This window comes from Plectrocnemia conspersa, unplaced genomic scaffold (assembly GCF_051122295.1).
Source record: "Plectrocnemia conspersa isolate PC_06_02 unplaced genomic scaffold, ASM5112229v1 ptg000004l, whole genome shotgun sequence".
Lineage (NCBI taxonomy): Eukaryota > Metazoa > Arthropoda > Insecta > Trichoptera > Polycentropodidae > Plectrocnemia > Plectrocnemia conspersa.
This window is the reverse complement of record NW_028277168.1, coordinates 7077163-7099619: the sequence shown is the minus strand read 5'-3', so window position 1 is coordinate 7099619 and position 22457 is coordinate 7077163. Positions and strand designations below refer to the sequence as shown.

The 22457-nt window shown below is 27.6% G+C and overlaps 1 protein-coding gene across 1 annotated transcript in view; it reads left to right on the top strand.

Moving 5' to 3' along the window:
- The window catches only part of LOC148235766 (uncharacterized), a 171197-nt gene that overhangs the window by 137820 nt on the left and 10920 nt on the right, over window positions 1-22457 (top strand). Inside the window, exon 3 of the mRNA XM_088184773.1 lies at window positions 8850-9025. Within this exon, the coding sequence (XP_088040899.1) occupies window positions 8850-9025 (176 nt within the window). The remainder of the gene's footprint in view (window positions 1-8849; window positions 9026-22457) is intronic.

Genomic DNA, 22457 nt, shown 5'->3' with positions numbered 1-22457 from the left:
GAATTTAATAAAATTTCAAAAACTCGACATAGAATAATTGTTCTAGTTTTAAAGAGAGGTCCAACCAGCTGCGCGGTTACCGCTAAGGTCATCTATACGCCAATTTAAAACTTATAAAAATAAAATAGGAACGCGTTATGAAAAAAAGGCCTAACTAACAATAGGAAAATACTAAATACGAAAATTACAATTGCATGTTTATTTAAAATAAATATGTTATTTAAAACTCCTGGGCTCGTAATATTGTTTAAATTCTTAGGTTCTTGATTTTTTCACAGTTTTTAAATTATTTGCTTGGGTTGATTTATTAATATTATTTTTTTGCTCACATACAAAAATTTTTCTGCTGCATTGCTTTGTATCATGCAAAACAGAAACGCCGCAATCAACTCCCATAAACAAACTCTAAAATATGGAAGAAAGTGACTATAAAAACGCTTTACTGCTTTAGCAGAGATCAAAAGAGTTAGTTTGTCTCCTCAATTTCGCTCGGTGTAAAACTCCCTTTTGTGCAAACTTTATGCGTTTCGTTTTTTTTTTTATTATTGCGAATCGAGATGAAGAATTGCGCCCCACGGATGCCGCGAAGATTCTCGCGCACGGGAAACTCGTTAAATAAACATGTCGTTCACAATGAGCACGGCTTCAAACACTCAACTACTGTTTATTCAGAAAGTTTGTTGCCTTTCCACCTGGCCCGGAGGCAGGCGTCGCGACGCTTTTTCCATCGATTCGTCGTCGTTTTTGCTTCCGACCGAGCGGAACGTATTCGAGTCGTTACGGTGGCCGATGCAGACTCGGGGAACCGAAAAATAAAACAAACAACAAAAAAAGGAGAGGAAGAGGTACGGCGGAAGAAAGAAAACTCTAAACAAAACAATTCCTTCTGCAAATGACATTTGCATAAAGGCTGAGAGAAGAGAGATACCGGCGCCGAGTCTCGTTCCTCAATGCCGAGTTGTTAATTTTGTAAACGCATACTTAGACAACAAACGCTTGAATTATTATTATAAATATAGGTATAATGTTGTAAAATAAATATATATATATAAAAGGGATCTTATTTTGTGATTCAGGAAATTAAATTTTCCAGGATTTATATATTAGATCGTCGTGTTGATTGAATTCGTTTGTTGTGCTTTGATAAATTGTCGAAGGAAATGCGCATGCTGTTCAAAAGATTTTTGTTATTTAATAAGCAAAACGTTTGATCAAAATTATTTATATAAGCTGGTTAAGATGTCAATAGTATTACTATACAATAAAGGGTGTCCCAAAATTAACGCAAGATTTGAATTTGTCGTTATTTGTACAGTAAATGTTGATAGATGAGAGTTTAGGGTTAGTAAAAATAAATAATAATCATAAATAATCCTATTCTATGTACATTATGATTCAATAAAAAAATAACAATCTAAAGACTAAAAAATGTGTGTTCAATTTAATTCAAATCTTGCGTTAATTTTAGGACACCCTATACAAACGTTTAATATAATACCTTAATATTAGTATTGTAATTAGATTTATATAGAATTGCTATTGTACTTTTTTAAAAATAAATTGAATATTTCCTGTCTATACATTTTACTTGAATGCGCATTTGAGATTATATTTCACTATTTAAAATTATTCATAAATACAATCTCAATAATGAATAGATAATATACATAAAATATAAATATATTCTAGTAAAAAATATTTATTGAAGTAATTATCCTCATTAACTAAAAAATTTGTCGAAAAAAAAAACTAAACCGCGACAAATTTGCAGAATTAGTGATTTTCATATACGAACTATATACATTGCTTTGTAACTCAATATTATTATTATTCACATAATCTCAAATTTATCAAATCAGTTTATTTTATATTCTATTATCAAGAAATAGGAATCACAATATGGTTTTAAGTTATTGTTAATTAAAATATTGTGTATAATAATTATTTTACATTGCATTATCATCAGGGAAATATTAAGGTTAGATTTATCCAAGCAATTTGATTAATGAAATTTGCTCAAACAATTAAAATAGAACGAAAATAATTACCAGAGTTACTAATTAAAAAAATACGCTAAAAAAATTAGGGCGATAATAAAAATAATTAATTAACCGGCGATGAACTGGCTAAAAATGACAAACTAAGAAATTAGATACGTTAAATGTTTTTAATAAATAAATCATTGACGATCAATTGTAGAATCGGTGAACTTTCCGTTCGACGAATTGCGGGTCAGTAAATTTTCCGTTTTTCCAACTTTCTTAGAGCTGTTTGATATTAAAAATAGCTATTCTTTCTGGATTTTGCAGCATTACGATTCAAACTAGCTATTGTGTTTAGATAGTTTTTATGTATTAAAGTTAATTTATATTTATGTGTAAAATTAGAATCAGCTTTAATTGTTGAAATTTAATTGAATACCTAGTCACACTATTTGATTTACATAACTTATGTAACCTAATCAACAGTTTAATAGTCAAAGTTTTGCTAAGAAATAATGCAGTGTTATAAGCTCAGTATGTGGTTAAAAATATTATAAGGTTTTACTGCACCGCAAATTTTAATAAAAAATAACAGTTATTTTTAAACTATTCATTTTCAACTTTTATGTACTTTAATATTTATAAATACAATAAACTGTATTTAAATACTATGTTTATATATAATTATTGATTTGCCATACAGCATTTTTTTATCAATTTTAAATTTTTATTTCTTCATGAAATTAAATTAATTAAATCTTCATGAATGAAGGTTTTTAAAAGTTTATGTGCTATATGATCATACCTAGTGACACCGTTTAGAATTCCTGAAATATGCAGTCAGCTGACCCTAAAAAGGTCTGAATCAAAGGGAGCAAATTCAATTTTTTCATAACATCCTTGACCGTGATATTAACAAAATGCGATACATCAATATTTTACGAGTACAAGAATCTTTTTCTCATTTCTTTGATATAATAAATTTATTTATTTTGTTGTTTCTCTAATTAAAGCAATTTAATTTACTTATATTGTATTCTGTGCTATAAAATTTTATTTATTTGATTTTTTTATTACAAATCTGACTATCGTGACTTTTTTGAACAGGTTTCTTCAGTGGTTTCCAAGCGTAGCCATCCTAGCCGCAAAGAAAAAGTATCGCGATCACGAGTCTCTATACTATATTTGCGTTAACACAGTCAGTTCAAGTGTTATCCATTTTATCATTATTCATAATTGAGAGAGAGATTTGGATATTTAATACGATACAGATATTCGTTCAATATACTAAGGCTTCTCAATGCTTTCCAAAATTCATGAAAAATATGTTTTCTTTTAAGTATTGCGGTAACGTCCTTCGTAAACCATTTTGGGTATACCCTACCGCTCGTTCGATCTTGTTTCCTGGAGAAACATTTGTTGAATACACCGGTAAATTTGTTATATAGAGTGGTAAGGGTTACGTCCAGTAGTTGCACTCATAGAATATCTAATTACATTTCCCAAACGAGCTATTAAGTAAGCGCAACTGGTTCAGATGGACAGGTTCAATGACTAAAGGGATACTGGAATGAAACCTCAAATAGTCATTTATTTTTAAAAATTATTATAAAAAATATAACTTAAATTTAATTGTTGTCTACTAGACATTCTGTGTCGAGACAACCCAAAACTCCTGGTTTTTGTGCTTTATAAAATAGTTTATTAGTAGAAATGCTAAAACATGCAGCTCATTGTTTTAAATCATTTTTTACAAAAGCTCGACTTTGATATTGTCAAATATTAATTTTAATAACGGAAAAAATTCAAAAGCACAGTTTTTTTGAATGATCATACTACTGTAGAAAATACTAATGGCGATTTTATTATTTTGACGTTGATAATCGACAAACAACTAATAAGTTACCAGAATATTTATTCGGTAAAAAATAATAAATTTAGGCAATAAAATGAATTTAAGATTTTAAAACCAATTTAAATTGTTTGTAAATATTAGCTTATAATTAAGCCAACACCTGTTAAAAATCTGATGATAGATCACTCATAGATTTCCTTCACGTTATTGATAACCGTTAAAATATGTGATCGTTAATTATACAATAATTTAAAAAATCATAATAGCTGTGAATTGGTCCTGCATGTTTTTACAATTAAGAACATGCTTTAAAAATTAAAAGTTGTTTTTCTATTTTGTCACTTCATGAAAAGACTGCTATTATTGTTCGTGTATTTACTCGCAATAACAAATGGATACTTGACTGGTAAATCATATCTGTAATATTATTATTTGTGTATAGAGTTACACAACAGAGGCCAAGCAATTACAGCTGAGATTTATCATTTACAACTGAAACGTATAATTAATGCGTAGCTCCAGAAACAGTCAAGTATTGCTAATCGAAAAAAAATATTTTATCCTTGCAAGACAACTGGGATATTTTTTGCATAAAAATGAGATATTATATCTCATCTTAAATTCTCTTCCCACATTTTTAAACTAAATATCTTGAATTAGTAGATTTTCGCCTCTAAATATAATGTTTTATATTAACAGTTTATTAAAAAAAATTGAATAAAGATTTTTAATAAAACAAATTGCACCTTTAAAATTATCTCATAGATCACTAGATCTTAAAAAATAGGAACATAGTTAATTATCCTTATCTACCAATTGGTTGCCACAGCAATAAATCAAAAGTCAGAAATATAGAAATAAATCATTCGACATAATATATGTTTTTATCTATTTCTTCTGAATCCTAGCTTCTTGGGTATACGTAAAATAATAAAAACGCGTTTAGTTTTATTTTCTTTTTTTGAACACAAAACGTTCTCAAATTTTTGTGACCTGAATACTTTATACATATAATCACCTTATATTACATCCACGCTTTAAAGCCTCGTAATAATGTTCTTAGTTGAAGAAAAACATACAAACAAAGTGATCGCTTACTTGGAAATCCCCGAGCGTGGAAGGGTTTATATAGCGTGTGACGGTAGGCGAAATCCGTGCGGATAAACAGCGATATATAACGGGAGCAATCACCGCTCAACAAAGAAAAATGCTAGCGGTGGATGATTTAAGTACGCTGCAGGTGATGAATCCGTGTAATTTCCCCTCGCCGTGGGGATTTTCCCGGCTGAGGCGTGGGGCGCATTTCCCCGGTGGGTTTTCCGAGCCAAACAAAAAGCTCCAGCCGCTGCAGCTTCTCCGGGAAATCGGAAAAAATGCACAATGAAATGACATTTTTGAAAATCTGCATCATCCACTATCGACGGTTTTTAATGAATTTAAGCCCGGGTGCAATTATGCGAGATTATTTTTTATCGCCTCGATGAGTGTTACGCGGAGCGTTAGGCATATTGTTACAAACGACTGGATTAATGCTGAAGCTATGTAGTGTAATGTACGTTAACGTGATAGTACGTATATACTGGCGTTTGTGCCTGGAAAAGTTAATTCGTTGAAGTGGTTGCTTTGATAGAGATTTATGAATGAAAATGTAGGAATAAAATAATTTACATTTTGTAGCTAAAAAGCGTTACTTTGAACTAAATATTAGAGGAATATTTTTTATATAACCTACGGTGAAGTTTAGTTTTAAAAGTTAAAAAGTAATTAAATAAATTTTATAATATTAAAAGTTGTATCATATAGGCCAGGGATTGCCAACGATCGACTATATTTTTTTCTGACACTGCGATTGACTTATTTTTATTTAAAGATCTTACACTTTTTGTGTTTGTCTCTTGTTATATGAAACTAATTTATGAATAATAAAATGATAGCAGACCTGGCCTGCCGATGTTTATAGCTTAAAACCGTAATATTCTGATTCTTACTCCAGTGTCTATTATTGCCTAAAAGCATTGTCGTGAACCTATAAGACATATCGATTTCGTCTGTTCATTGCATGTGAGGTATGATTATTTTGGGACCTGTTTTTGTTTATTTAATATCGTTTACGTATGCTGATGTATTGCAGTTAGTTTTTACTGTCTTAATAATTTCTGAGATATTTTTTGTGGCTAGATAGTATATTGGAAGAGTTAGTTTTTACTCTATCTTTATGATTTAAGGAAAGGAAGTATTTTTAAAGCAATTATTAAAATTTATTAAAAATACAGTTTTTTTAATCTTATTGTTTTAAAATTTTATATGCAAAATTAGTAGAATTATTTTTATAATTTAGGTATATCATGATAATATATATTTGAAATGTCAACTAGTTGAAAAATAATACTTGTCACAACTCTTCCAGAATTTAATAATGTAAAAAAAATCTCTCATTAAGCTAGCTTACATAAATACGACGAAATTAAAATTTAACTGAAAATAAGTAACTGGGTTTTGGATTATGTATCAGTTAATATTCGCTGCTAACTGATTGGCTCAGATAATCTTAATTTCATTCACGACGCGACATCATATTTGTACGAAGCTGGGTTTTTGATGGTTGCTGTGATAAAAAAGTATTGTGTGAATTTCAATGTAAATAAAAAGGATGGCTGTATCCAGTATAATTCTAAGATTTAAAAAAACGCTTATTCTCATTCATCTAATTTTTTGAGATTTATGTATTGAAGCATATTTTTATTAAAACTATGTACTGTTTTATTAATATATTAAATAGTATGTGTTGCCATATAAATCAAATATTTATTATTAGTACACATATTTTTTATTGTAATGATGTATAAGATAAATATATGTTGTTATTTTTTTTTTAATTAAATAAATACAAATAATATGTAATTATATTTCTAGTATTTAATAATTATTCTTATCTTTTTAAAGCAAAAGCATTGTAAGTAATTCATAGTTTATATAAAACAATATGCAAAAATATCATAAATAATACAGCTAAAATCTGCGTTTGATTTTATATATATAATGATTTATTTTATTATGACAGAAAAATGCTAAATTGTTAAACATTTTATTAATGGATGCACAGTTTTTTTTAATAAAATTATTTAAAAGAAACATTTTTTTATATTATATTCTAATAACATACGTTATATCAAAAGTGATCTTTTTCGATTTCAATAATATACTCTGAGCTGATAAGCTGCTTTACAGTCTATGAATATATCATACGTTTGTACGTGTGAATGAATATTTGGTATAACATTTTATGCGAACATTTTCCATTTACAGTATTAAATAATGTATATAGTAAAATAAAGTTTCTTAGTTTTATGCAAATATTCCATTATCCAAAGCAAATATACTTAATAGAAGATCGTCCATTTGCAAAATAAATGGAAATCTATTCAATTGCTCATTTCAAGCTCGGAATTGATTTATTATCAGTATAAATATTATTAAAGGTCTTTTATAATTACAAAAATATTGTTTTAAATTATATAGTTATATACATATGATAAATTATTATTAAACATATTCAATATGAATTTAACGTTAAATATATAATAATCTGATTGTTTATAATATGTTATAAAATATGTCTTTGCCATAATATTGCGCTGTATATAGAAAATGATAACACACTGACATATTCACTGCTTCACAATAGAGCTAACCGATTCACACCACAGCAAAAAATATTATATCTGAAACTATTTAAGATAAAATGTGGTTAGTTAGTTTTCAAAGATTTAATGTGATAAAAATGATGTATATCTAAACATATTAAAATATATTAAAAATAAGGTTTTACAGTTCTTTTTATTTATTTATAGAAAAATGATAATTATAAATATTTGGTTATAAAATTTAAATGATTATAAAAAACACTTGTGGTCGAAATGCATTATCAACTGTATAAGTTTTTTCCAAAACTTTCGTTGAAAATATCAGATCATTGATAAACATCTAATGGTTCTAAAAATCAGCTTTAGCAGTACGCAATAATAGTCCTGATTCTTAAAAAAAATGGATTAAATACCCATTTAAAATGACAGATTTTTTGTATTTGAAAAATACATTCTCGTTGAATTGTTAGGCGATACATCTTAGAAACTACATTCCAAAAAAATTGAGCTCACAAATTTTTGTTACTATTCTGTACTTGCAAATAAAACACTCCAGCATTTGATTCCGTTCTGCACAACATATTTATGTAAACAGGCTTTTCTGGTTTTGTTATCTATGAAATAAATTATAGAAACAAATTTAATGCAGAAGTGCATTTAGAAATAAAACTTTTGCAACATGAAGCCCGACTTTGTGATTCTGGTTTTAAGGAAACAACTACACCGATCAAAATTATTTGCAAAAAAAATATTTTGACTTATATTTGGCAAAGAAATTATATGAGTTTAATGTATTTAATTTTAAGCTTTTTTTATTTCTCCTACTACTATTTTTATGCAATTTATGTTTTTTATTCTATATGCTAATAAAAATATTTATGTATATAAATATGCAAAACCATCAATTAAAATAACCAGGAATACATTTTTATCAATATTTATTAAAACGTAATGTCGATGATATTATTAAGTCTCAAGAATGACGTAAAATAGTAAGGGTTGAAAAACGGATTACATAAGTTTAAGAACCGCTACTCTAAAGTTAAATTATATTTTTAATACCTTTTAAGTATCGTAATATCAAATAAATTATATTGTAGTATAATCTATTTTTACATTTATTTTTCAATGACAATCCGATTTCCACTCTGACTCTTAGATTATGCCCTGTGTCCTGTGACGTCACGTCAATGTGGCGACTTAGCTGTTTGGCCTTTATAAATATATTATAGTATAAGTCGCTACATACTTTTAACTTCCATAGTTTGTCTGTTCTTTAAGTAATCAATAGACAAGGTAGAGAGTCATATAAGATCTGCTTCAAAACAGACGTTCAATTATTTTTAATAATTCTCTTTATCTTTTAAGGTTGGGGCAGCGCAGCGCCAAGGACAGCGGTTGGGAAGGCAGCCGGTATGATTTACGCCCTTTTAGGGGCGCCCCTGTTGCTGTTATGGTTGGCCGCCGCTGGCGGACTTCTGGCTAGAGCCGCCAGGCGGGTAGCAGCACGGTGTCGGCCTCGTTCAACACTAAATCACCATCAGGTATGCTCGATTTATTGCATTTTTCAGATTTATAGACAATCTAGACATCGGGTAGCTATAGCCACTCTAAGAAAAGTAATCGAACCGTATGAACTAAAAGCGAGTGCTTAAATAAGATTGATGCGGTTCTTTGTCTTGCATGAAAATTTTATGAGAGGATATATCGCTTTATTAGAACATGAAGAGATATGCATGTTAATATCGTTTAAAGAGAATGAATGGAATGTGTGAAAATCATAGAAAAAACTGATGCGAATGAGTTTTTTTAACAGTTGACAAAAAAGTATCTATAACTAGTTACATCTAGAATCAATAGCAGATATTATTTATACATGTCAATTTTTTTATTATCCGGTGCTAAGTAGTGCCAGTTGCTCAAGTTGTTCGTTTAGATATAGTTCGTACTTTATACAATCAAAGTAATCGTTAAAAGTTGACCGCTTTGCGGGCTTAGAGTCATCGATACACGAGGCTTGGTATTTTTATATATTTAACGGCGGTTAGCTCTCATTATATTAGTCGGGCTTAGTAATTAATTTTGGTAATTAATAATATGCTTGGTAGTTTGATTGGTAGTTATTATCAGGTGTCAGTATTTACTAACTAAATGTCTGGATAAATTTTATATAGTGTAGAAAATTATCGAGTTATTAGGCTGAAGTATTCGCCTGTCACTAAACAGTGTTTCAGATCATGTTAGGTGTCTTTCAAAGTAAAGAATGAATGAAAGACAATGTCCTAACTGTGCTAACATACAAGCGCTGCTCGAATATAAATAGTAAACGGATTTATTTCGGTTAATTTACATGTATTGATAGTTACCTTCCCTTTGTGTACTATTCTGTTATCTGGCTTTTTAGTCTATTTACGTAAAATAGATTTAATAGTATTCTGAGTTAATGAATTTTAGTTAGTTTAATGTCACGGAGGCATTATTTTCTTAAATTCGATATATCAAATTTTATTTTTTAATGATCTAACGACGAAGTTCAGAAAAAAATTAGTAAATAAATTTAATTTATTTTTTAAAACTTTTAAATGTCATATCAAAAATTTTTATTTTAGTAACCAGCAAATTTCTCAAAAATATTTATTCCTCCTCTTTTAATATAATATTTTGAAATATTTTACAAGCGCTCTATTTATTAATATCACTGCATAAAAAAGGCGAGTCTTTGCCAGATGTTTTAAAATATGCATTCATTTTTGGAAGCTTTTAATAGAGGTCGGAAATATTTAAATGATAAAAAATTGTTTGAAATTTTTTTGCACTAATAGAACCTAATATTTGCTTTGAGGATCTTAGACTGTTATACATGGAATTAACAGATAGCAAAAGTGTATGGGGGGTTTTCACAAAATTACTCATTAAAATTGTTAAATTAAATATTGTTTTTTCAATAATCAAAAGAGGCTATTTTATCATGTTTGAACTATGAAAAATGTAAAATAATAACTGCCGTTATTTAGTTATAAATACATAAGAGCAAAAGTCCATCGTAACTTTGTGATCTCTGTAATGAAGTAAATAGATCAATAAGAAAAATGGAAGCATCCGCGATAGATAATATTAGTCTACATAAAACGTTATATGAGTATTTATGTTATTAAATCTCTATAAAACGTTACGTGAGTATTCATGTTATTAAATGCCACGAGTACAGTTAATGCATAACTTATTATAATTTTTTTAGCCCTTAGGCAATTTTTTTTTGATAGAAGGTAAACTGATATTAATTTTATATAAATACCAGTTTTTTAGTAATAATTATTATTTTAGTAATATTATATAAATTCAATTTAAATAAAATGTAGTTATCTGTAATATGGTGAAATTAGATTTTTTTATAAGATCGTACGTGCTTTACCTTGATAAGCTTAATAAGCCTTTTTATAAATTAAAAAAGTGATATTATTAACGATTAGTGTATTTGTTAAATACCCTATATTGTTTGGAGGCACGTCAAAAATCCAAAAAGTAAAAACTGCGGGATTTTAATTTAGATTTAATAAAGATAGAATTTTTTATGCGAATTGCTTTAGGCTGTTTTTAAAAAATAAATGATAAACATAATATTTTTGTAAGAACTGGGATATCTAATTGCTAAATGTAGGATAAATTGCTTTAAAAATATTGATGCACTTTACTTAAAATAATATTTAGTGAACATATACTATGCATTTTTTTTATATATATATAAAGTATAAATATATTAAGAATTTTTAATGCATAAAAGAGGAAAAAATACCACAATAATTCAGAACATTAGTCCTGAATTAATAAAAAGCTTTATAATTCTATTGAATTTATTTATTTAAATATTTTTGTATTTTGTAAATAAAATTATAAATAATAAATACTTCTTATATATCGGTGCTAAAAATTATTATATTTTAATTAGTTGATAAATATAGAAAGCTTTTGAATAATTTATACTATTAATAAATATCAAAGAGCACAATATTAAATATATGATATTAAAATAATAACACCCACTCAGGGAAATCAGCAAATTCAGCAAATATTATTACTGTAGTATTGAATAAAAAATTGTGTTATTATTAAAATTTCATTTTGAAATATACAAGAACCATACATATATATTTCAATTCAACGGCATGATAAATTATCGCAAATTGTTTGCTCGAAGCTCTCTCGTTACTTTGTTACCGATGCTTTGAAGTTTTAACTTTGATTTCATTGCTTTCGCAAAAGTTTGACTTTGATTCAAAATATAAATAGGGCGTTAACCCAATCGACTTTAAAAGTCAAAACTTTAATCAAATATATATATAATATGATATGTCTTTAATATTATTTGGATTTTGTATAAACGTGAATGATAAAATTATACGATACATAACGACAACAAAGCGTGTAATGTGCGTACCGACGATTATTGTTCGGTGTCAGGTGAGGTCAGGCGACGACACAAGGTGGTTACAAAAGCTCGAACATTAGCGAATGTGCGGATGTATGGTTGACAAATGCGTGAGTCGTATCAGGCAATTTGTTTGCGTGACGTTTTCTTAAGCGAGTCTCACTGTATATATACATATCACTACCCTAGAACGATATAAAAGTAGCGAGACTCTGAATAAGACATAAAGGGGATATAAAGAATTTGAGAAATATCTCAGTACGTGCACGTTTAATAATATTAACCAGTCATAAACGACGTAGCAAATTCCCTTTAACGTTAACTATTATATAAGCCCATTCCCTGATAATTTATTTTATTGTAAAAACTTTCTTAAGCGCAATTACTTTAAACGATTATCATTGTTATTTTATTTTTATTTATTATTAAAATAAAACAATAAAAATACATTAAAGTGATAGTAGATATATAATATAAACATATAGTCTGTATTAAAACTTTCGATAAAGTAAATTTAACACAGGATACCGGAAGCTATCCAATATCAGATATGGCGATGATGTAACGTTGATAGCTGGCAATAAGGATGAGTTGACAATTGAGTAGGGGTGAGGGTCATAATTATAGCTTCAAAATAAACCCTAATATTTCTGGGGAAAAATAACGAAACATCAAAAGTTATTTTATCTGAAATATGGCCTATAATTCATGGATTAACGCATGAGTGAAATTAGCAGTATAATTATAATATATATTTTCAAATAATATAAGCTAATAACTTATTATACAAAATTACAAAAAAATTAAAATGCTATTAAAAACATATATAAATAGGTAAAATAATATATATATTATAATATTAAATACAAATTATTTAATATTAGGATATATATATACCTGTTAGTGATATATTATTTTCTATGATATATAATATATAATACTTATTATTAATATATTATTTTCCCTAGTAATATATTATTTTCTTGACGTAATACTTCTGCATTGTCGTAGACACAAATTTGCTGCTTCGCTAGATGCAAAATCAGCAGTGATTCTGGTGCAGTTCTGGGTGAAAGTTTTTATATAAAGTAATTAAATGCAGCAGTGTTTTGGTTTATTTAACCTTTAAAATAATAATAAATTGCATTTTTATCATTAATCGATGATTCGAGGTAGAACTAGGCTCTCTGTTTTTGTCTGCATATCTTATCAGACTCTTTAGTGTGTGTAAAGGCGTAAAGATAAATACTAAATCAGAACATATATCAACGTATGGAATGTGTATATGCCACTAACCCTTATTTAATTGTTTCAGTAAGGTTTATCGGTTTTTAGTGCAGTTTTTGGATATCCATGCGGATACGCATAACCGTTATTTGATTATTTCTCCGATGAAAATTCACGAGACACAAATCACGTAGTTTCATAATCATTTTACGATATTGTTCTACCTTTTTACGTTACACTAAATATCGCCCGAATAAAATTATGAATTACATATTGTATCACTAATATACTGAAGAACCTAAAAGTAATAAAAAAAATATTTGCTTGTGAAAAAATTAAAATATGTCTATCATTTTCCCAGCATCTACTACATTTTCCCAGAATATTTTTTTATACCATTTTTAAAAAATCTGTAGCATTTTCATTAAAAAACTTTTCTAAATGAATTTTAATTTCAGCAACATTATTGTTTTTTTAACGAAAGTAGTTCTAATGACATGAAAGTTTAGTAATCTAACAGCGCTAGATTTAGTGAATAGGGCGGTTGAGGTATAAGTTCCAATCCAAGCTCCTTTATGCATTTTTGTTATTGACTAAAACAGATTAACTGATCGAGTTGTTTACAATAAACTATCGTTGTAACGGTCTAATTGGGTTTAGTAACTTTTAATTGAACGCTCCACAGAAATTTCCTGATACATAAAGACATTTTTTATTGTTAGTGATGGTTGAGGGGCATTGTTTTTTTTAGTATTACAATTTTAGGATTTGATTCCATCTTCGACTTCGTGATATTATTATTTAGTTTTTGAGGTCGACTTTTTCTCAGAGCGTCCTTGAGGTCCCTATTATTATTTCTTAATTTTTTAAAACACCGATAACACTTGTTGAATCTTAAAATTTACCCGTAAGTAGCAGCGAATATTTTTAATGTTTTATTTAGTCGAAATAAAACAGAATAAAATGACGCAACGTTTCTTCTATTGTTGCAAAAGTCTAAATAAAGTCTAAATATTTTAAAATGGGTTAATATCATATAGTTATATGAGAAATAAATCACATGCAATATAACGTCCATTAGTAGTTTCTTGAAAATAAAAAATACTGTTATTGTCTTATAACCGAAAGACAAACATTTTCTATTTGACTTGACAAGAATACCTATTGTTATATTAAAAAATATTAATACTCACCATTGAAAATTTGACTAAAAGGCTAAGCTTAAACGCGATAACCCAACAATAATTCAACATCAGCCTCTCATATTAGGGTGATTTATTTGATCAAAGGCAACTGAAAGCTCAGAATTAAGCTAAAATCCACATAAGCCACGTACTAGATTTCATCATACTAAGACAAGATCATGTTGCTTTATATTAAATTTTAATAAATTCTGAAAAATCTCTTTGTTCCCAAGCAGCAGATTATTTGATTTAAGTCTTGCAACTTTATAGACATCCATTATAATACACGCGCGCGTATTGTCATACATCTTAGGCTTGAACACCTTATTTACGTGACATTCGGGAAATTCGCGAAAAGACAAGATAAAAAAATGCGGGCCATAATTAGTTTTCCGCCAATCGATAGCGTGAGCTTTTGCTACAAATTGCCAAGCTAATGGAATTTCAGTGTGTGCGTTGTTACATTTTTCGTTCGTAGCGCGTTATGGAGTAATTAATAAATATTTTGAAACATAATGGGCGCGAGTTATTTTGCGAACGTTTGCGTATTCAAAAATACAAAAAAACACTCTATTCAGGCAGGTTAATTAATCATTTTGTTTAATCTCGACTTGGCTTGTATTACATTGTGATGAAACAATGGCGTCCATCTGGGAGCGCGGTGAATGCTTCAAGACAACTTTGAAAAATTGTCACGGAATGTTTTTAAATTGTTCGTGTAATTATATTTTTTTTATTAAAGGGCGTGATTAAATATTAAAACAATATTTATACCCCTTTTTTGCATTTCGTACACCTTGAGGAATGTACATTTATATGATAAGTTTTGGTCCTGCGTTATTTCAGATCTACAACAAAATTATCATATATTCTTAATTATTTTCTGATTCAACATTGATGATTTTTCATTTTAACTTATCATAAGGTGGAAATTTATTTTTGTTATTTTTGGGATATATTTACGATATCCCAAAAATAAAAAATACGCTAAAGATTCAGCTATTTTTAACTAAGGCTTAAACCAATCGAAAATAAATTACAACAATTTTTAATAAATATTTAGAGCTTTGTAACACATATTTGTATAATCAACTATTATTTTTATTGTGAACTATATACAAATGTTATTTGCATATTTTTTATTTAATATGTCATTAAACACCAGAATAAGTTTTTCTTGTTAATAATACATTTAGCACTTTCTTAATTTCTTTGCGCGCTTTTAACATGCGAGCTTTTGTTAGTGCGTTCTTTTACTGGCACGCTTTTGTCGGTTCGCCCACCAGATTGTGTTGAAGATAAAAGTTTTGATAATGAATAAGGTCGTAGACAACCTATTTTATTTGCTAACGACAAACTGAAGGCGTCATTGAAATCAGAACTCAAGAGCTGGCACAAAAGTTTTGAGTTGTAATTTAACAGCTTTAAAGTAAATACTTTAAATACAACAAATCTTGACCAATGGGTGCCGCACGAAATTAATTAAAGACAAAAAATCACTACTATGTTTGCCATGTGCTTTCTTTTCGTAACAAAAATGATATGTTTATTAATTATGACGAACAGGAACAATTTATGATAACATAAAGGGATCACTTAAAACTTTTTTTTTCTGCTATTCTTTTGCTCAAGAAAAATTATTAATTCCTCAGTGGTGTTATAAAAACACTACGGGTCAACAAAAAGCATTCTAATGTACGGTTTGACAAAAATAAAGCCCTAAAGCGAAACCGAGATTACACTGACATAAAATTATTAAATTATTAGCGAAACTAATAAAGCAAATAGTTATTGTTGTCTGACTAAAAAATCATACATAAATCATAAGACAAGTAAAAGGATGATATTTTTGTCAGATCAAAAATTTGCAAAATATAACATTACATGTGTTTGTAGTTTAGTTTATTAACTTGTCTTATTGAGTAAAACAGCTAATACATAATTAAAGCAAAAAATGGTGGATTTCTTCATTAAAAACTTGATTTAATTTCATGTGATAAAACATTGCTCTTTTTGGTCCAGCGCTTGTATTTTATTTTACTCAGAAATATAAATTTAAGTATGCTGTATTTAACCCTTGGATTACAAATGTAAATAACTATAAAGATGTAGAACAGTTTATATGTATTTTTACTCTTTACAAAAATAAGTTTGTCAAGTTTTTGTACTGATATAAATATATCTATATTTACCACAACAAACGATAATTTGTACGTAATTGTACATGCACAGACAAATTGATCAACAAGATGTTATCCTTAATATAATACGATTTGTATCTATTATATAAGACATTATTAAATTTTCATTGTTTATGTTGTAAACCAGAGTTAATAATTTGACAAGCAAACAAATAACTATTATGAAGACTGTTAGTTGTTTGCCAAACAAATATTATAATTGAAGCATGAATACAAAATGGTTGTAAACATTGAGCTGTTGTGGGGTTTTTCACTTTAATATTTATTCAAAAGTGCTTTATCTTTCTTTGTGAAATTCCACGATTATTATACATATCTTTTAAGTTAAAATCGTAAGCATATTTGATAATTGCAACGAATAGACACGCACAAAGAGAGAGAAGAAATAATCATTTCGCGAGTTTTCATGCATAAAAAATAACAATATCGAAAAAATCCTGTATAATTTAATTAAAATTCATTCGTGCCTTTCTATAGAAGTAACCGATTGAACTTTTACCGGTTCAGTAAATATTTTCTCGCACGCTCGATTTCGTCTCGTCTGCGCGTTTTGAAAATCAATTATTGAACGAATACTACGTGTACTTAAATTTTTCGAGGTCGATGTTTTTCCTTTTTTCCATTAAAAGGTACGCGATGACATTTTCTATATGCGAAACACATAAGCTTTTCGAAAAGATCTTTAATTTTAGCTTAAAATAAAAAATGGCAACGAGTAGCTTAAATACAACCATAATAAATTGTTATTTAAAAATATATTTTTTTTAAATGAAGCAAGCTATATTTACTGCTCGTGGAAAACATTCGCGTTCACCTTTTATAAAGTGAAACAAGAGATTGCTTTAAAGAAATTTGCTGGAAAATATTTTAATAATTTTATATTATAAATCTTGATAAAGCGTACTGATGCCATCAATTTGATGTTGTTTAACCTGTCGCGTTGAGGTTTCGAAGAAGGTCTGAAGTCTTCGACGATTCTTCTCATCTTTCAAGTACAAAGTTTTTCACGCAAGGTTTCGATGAAGCTTTAAAATCTAATTAAAGTATTTTTGTGATAAGTGTCTAGTGCCTTCAACCGATTCATGTCCTTTTAAATACGATAGTTCTGTGGATTAATAGCAAATACGCCAAAATCCAGTTGACATGCAAATTCCGAAATAGGTTTACGCAGGAATCGATGTGACATATTTAATCAGCTCTCGGAGAGTGTGTAATACGTTGCGGCTTTATTGTGTATTACACCTCGGGGCTGTTAAATATTTAACCTTATGTTGTTATATGTATAATGTTTAAGTATCGGATAATGTGTGAATTTATTGATAAGAACATATAAATGCTACGTATTATAAATAGCTTTAGAAGTTAGACACAAATTTGTAAATAGTTTTTGCATTTCTATCAATACTATTTTTTTTTAATTTAAATGAATATGAGTTAAATAAAAATAAAAGTAAAAAAACTAAAAAATAGTTACGTATCAATTTTAAGATCATGAAGAGTACTATAATAAAAAAATTGCAATTGATTAATAAAAATTAATAATTAGTTATATTTTTATTCATAGAGTTGATATGCACTGATTTAAATTAATTTTATTTTATTTTTATTTTTGTGTTGCAGTAATTGTTTTTTTTCTTTATTATAAGTTTTATTTTTTAACAACAGTTTTTTTAGGCAGCAGTAATTTTTAGATGAATTGGGGCAATTTATAGAAAGTCAACGAGTGAGTGATAAAAATTATTTCAGGGGGTCCAAGTCCAGGACACTGTTCTTTTATTTGCCAACAATTTTAACAAACCATGTGTGCTAATTAAGTCATTAGAAAGATGTACAAAATCTCTGGCGAGCATTTTCTTATATTTTGTTGACGGTTTATTAAGCCATGTTGCTGAAAAAGCTATTGTCTGTTCATATGAAATCGCTCTTAATGCCATCAAAATTTTGTTTATTCTATCTAGGTTCGCGTGACAATGCAAATGTTGTAGCTCGTCGATTTTATTGCTTTATTGTATTTTGTCTATGGAAGGGATGTAAAGCAACTGTAACTTTTAAAAGTCTAGAATATCATTTGTATATTATTGTTTTCTATGCGATTTTATGTTGAATTTAATTTATTTTCCCACTTTTATTAAATATATCGTATAGTATTAAAATTGCATTTGGTCTAAAAATATCTCAGTATGACATAAAATAGCAATATAAATAAAAAAACTGATAATTATTGAACACACTTTAACATACTATATAGGAAGTTTTATCATATATATTGCAATCACTTATACATTTAATTATATATTGTAAATCAATAAATTCTCACTACCGACTGTGCGATAACTAAACTAATGATACTACAAGTTCAAAATCTCTTAATAAGTGTTTTTAAAATAATTTATGTAAAATAGGCAACAAATAGGCGCATTGAATATTTTTTTTACTAGCAATAGCAAATTTATTAATAAATAGAAATTTTACCTTTATCAATTTTCACTTTTAAGATTTATTGAATAAAATGCTACATTTAAGATCGGAATCATATTAAAGCAAAAGTCATGACAATTTATTATTGCTATTTTAATACTTATTTAATAAATGTTTTACATAATTTTATACATAATATAATATTATATATATATTAATAATACATACAATTAAAATCAGATTTTATATATATTTTTAATCTTATAATAACTCTATTATAAAGTATAAAAATTTCCGGTTGGCCTGTTAATGTATATTCAAATAAATAATCTTAATGAAGTTTTTCATTTTTATTGCAAATAAATCACGAAAATGTGAATATTAATACAGTTTATACACGAAACCCTAATTATCGTGAACATTTTTATATAATATACATACATAAGTGTATAGGAAAATTATGAAGATAATATATCATGATAGTGGCGCTAAACAAGAATACATATATTATGCTTAACATTTTTAATTAAATGCTGCTTGTTAATAAAGTCACAGTTAACTACATTTGCTCGCGTGTCATCCCAACATCATACGATTTAGTCTCCAATGGATAATTTTTGCGGGTCGTCGAGCTTAATACGGGCCGAGGCTCGCGTTTACTATAATAAGCTTTAATGAAAGCTTTCACTTGCAGGTCGTTACGCACCTCGGGGAGCAAAAGCTCATGCATTATGTCAACAGTCAAAAAGTTGACTCTAGCACCTGGTGTTCGTTAATAATGCATTTTGTAACTTTAGATTTGAGGCAGCAAAACCGCACAACTCCACACCATGAATAATTACTACAGAATAGTATACTTCTTATATCTATTCAAGCTGAAAAGTCTTAGCATATATATATATATATATATATATATAGCATGTGTTATCTGGTGGCCGTAAATTTGTATGCCAGAAGCTGCTGCAATCGGTGAGCAAATTTGAACGGAATCTAACGCCATTTTCTATGACCGCTAGGATGTTTAGTCTGATTTATTGACTTTACCCGTTGCAAACGCGCCTATGACAATATGGATGTTCCTATTATATATGTACGTATAGATGTGATATGTATATATATGTAGATGTTTAAATGTGTACCTTTGGCAATTTTCTGAATGAGCGAATTGCGTATTTTCCTTTGGGGAATGTGAGTCTTCTTCCAAAGAAACAACCTTTCGTTGGATATTTTTCGGAGAGGAATAAACCTGGAAACGTTATATTGTTTCAATTGTATTTAAAATATCAATATCGTTTACATTTATTATGCTAAATTTAAAATTAAACTGAAAGATATATTTATATTGAATTTATATATTTTTATTATATTTTAAGAAAGCAACGTGTTCTTATTATTATATTAAACTTGTATTAAATATTTTTTTAAATTAAAAGCACAATAATTGTTGATAAAATAAGTTAAATACCATAAAAAGTCATTACAACATAAACGTTTTTGTTAATAGTGCAATTGCCTTCATAACTTTCACTAGTATTTAAATTAATCTTAAGTACGAAATAAGTGTAGTATCAATACGCTAAAGTACTGGTATTAAAAAAATGTTTAAAATAAGGGCATTATAATTATTAAAAATCACGTTTATAAAATTATGTAATGCATTTAATACACTATATTATATAATTATTAAAATTAAATTTAACACTTAGGTTTAAAGTGTACTACTAATACTGCAATCAAGCTACAATTACTTTAATACTAATATTGTACCTGTTTAAATAGACACATTAGAATATGATGTATTTATTTAATATTACAATATATATTAACATATTTTCTGCTTAAAATAAAAAAATATTTTTTTAAAACGTATATTTTTATGAAAATATATATATTACGCTAAATTTATGAAATTGCCTTTTACATGAAAACGCAAAAATTCTGATTTAGTGTAAAAGATAATACACGAATTAGGCAGAAAAGTTTGCCGAATACGCGTAATAGTCATACCTATTACGTGTAATGGGTAAGAGACAGTAGCGCTTCGGTGGTGTTTTTCTGAATTAAATGATGTCACTTAATTATATAAAAATAAACCGTAATTTATTTTTTAGTAATATCAAAGATATTTTTTTAAGCTCTCTTAAACAACAAAAAGTTCTTCTCTTTTATGAGATTACAGACAATAAATCCATATTCGAGGAAGCTACGATAAAGCGTATCGTACAGAATGTGAATTGCCAAAAAAATATTGAAGTGACACGCGCTCCGCATAATAAAATCGAGCATCCTTGATGCCTTATCGAAAACTTTGGCGATATGCATACAAATGTCTGTTCAATTTATTTATGACATAAATTAACATCTGCTTGTTTATTTAATAAATATATTATTTTATAACCATTATATATTGCCTTTAGGTTCAGGGCGCCGTATAAGGCAGCTTTAAATTACGACATAGCTCAATTTAAATTATTTATTTCGATATAGTTTCAGAATTTAAAAACTAAGGTAAAAAAATTAGTACAGTATTTAATAATCTAGAAAAATGTGCTGGTTTTGAGAAACTTTTTAGCTATGCAATTAACTAAATAAATTTATTCATAAATATTTTAAATAATAAAAAAATTGCAAGATTTTACTGTGTTATTTTATAAATCAATTTTAAATTTAAAAAATATTTTAAATATTTGCATTTTTTTGTTTTATTTTTTACATTTTTTTTGTGTAAGCAGTTTTTGATAAATCTACAATACAATAAAAATAGAGTAACGTGAAAATACACAAACAAAATAAGTTTTAAAAGCGACCAAATAATTTAATATAGACCTATAGTATAGTCGGTGATAAATAAATACCCTAAATATTTACATGGGCTCGAACACCGTATTAACTTTGTGTTCTTAGTTTATATTGCTTTTAAGATATTTGCTGTAGTAATTAATATACAATTATGATTCTGATCGATCAAAGATAAGGTTTTCTCAGATTTATTAAGCTCACGGATAAATATTGTATTTTGTTTTTTAGTAAAGCTTATTAAAAAAATATACATAGGTACAATATCATACCAATATATTAAATTCACAATACTGGTTTATAACCATTAAATAAATACCGCTATATTGTATATATTAAATAAAAAAATCTTTAATAATGAGCTAATTTAGATAATAACGAATATCATATACTTTATGAGTATAATAAATATTCTGTACTTTATATATAATACTTAATATAATATTTTCTTATCTATTCTTAAATTATTGTTTTTGTTAAATATATCAAAATAATAAAGAATAATACATATAAAAGACTTCAGTATGTGTACGTAAAATTTTTTTTTAGACTGAGAACATATGCAACGTTATATCTCATATATGGGGGAGGAGTACACAACGTCCCTTTGCAGCCATTGGCTATAGCCGCATAGAATTTTGAATTAACAAAAAAAAATCATGGTGCATATTTAAAGTATGTAGATAAAAAAATATGTATACAACAATTTTTAATCGAATATGTT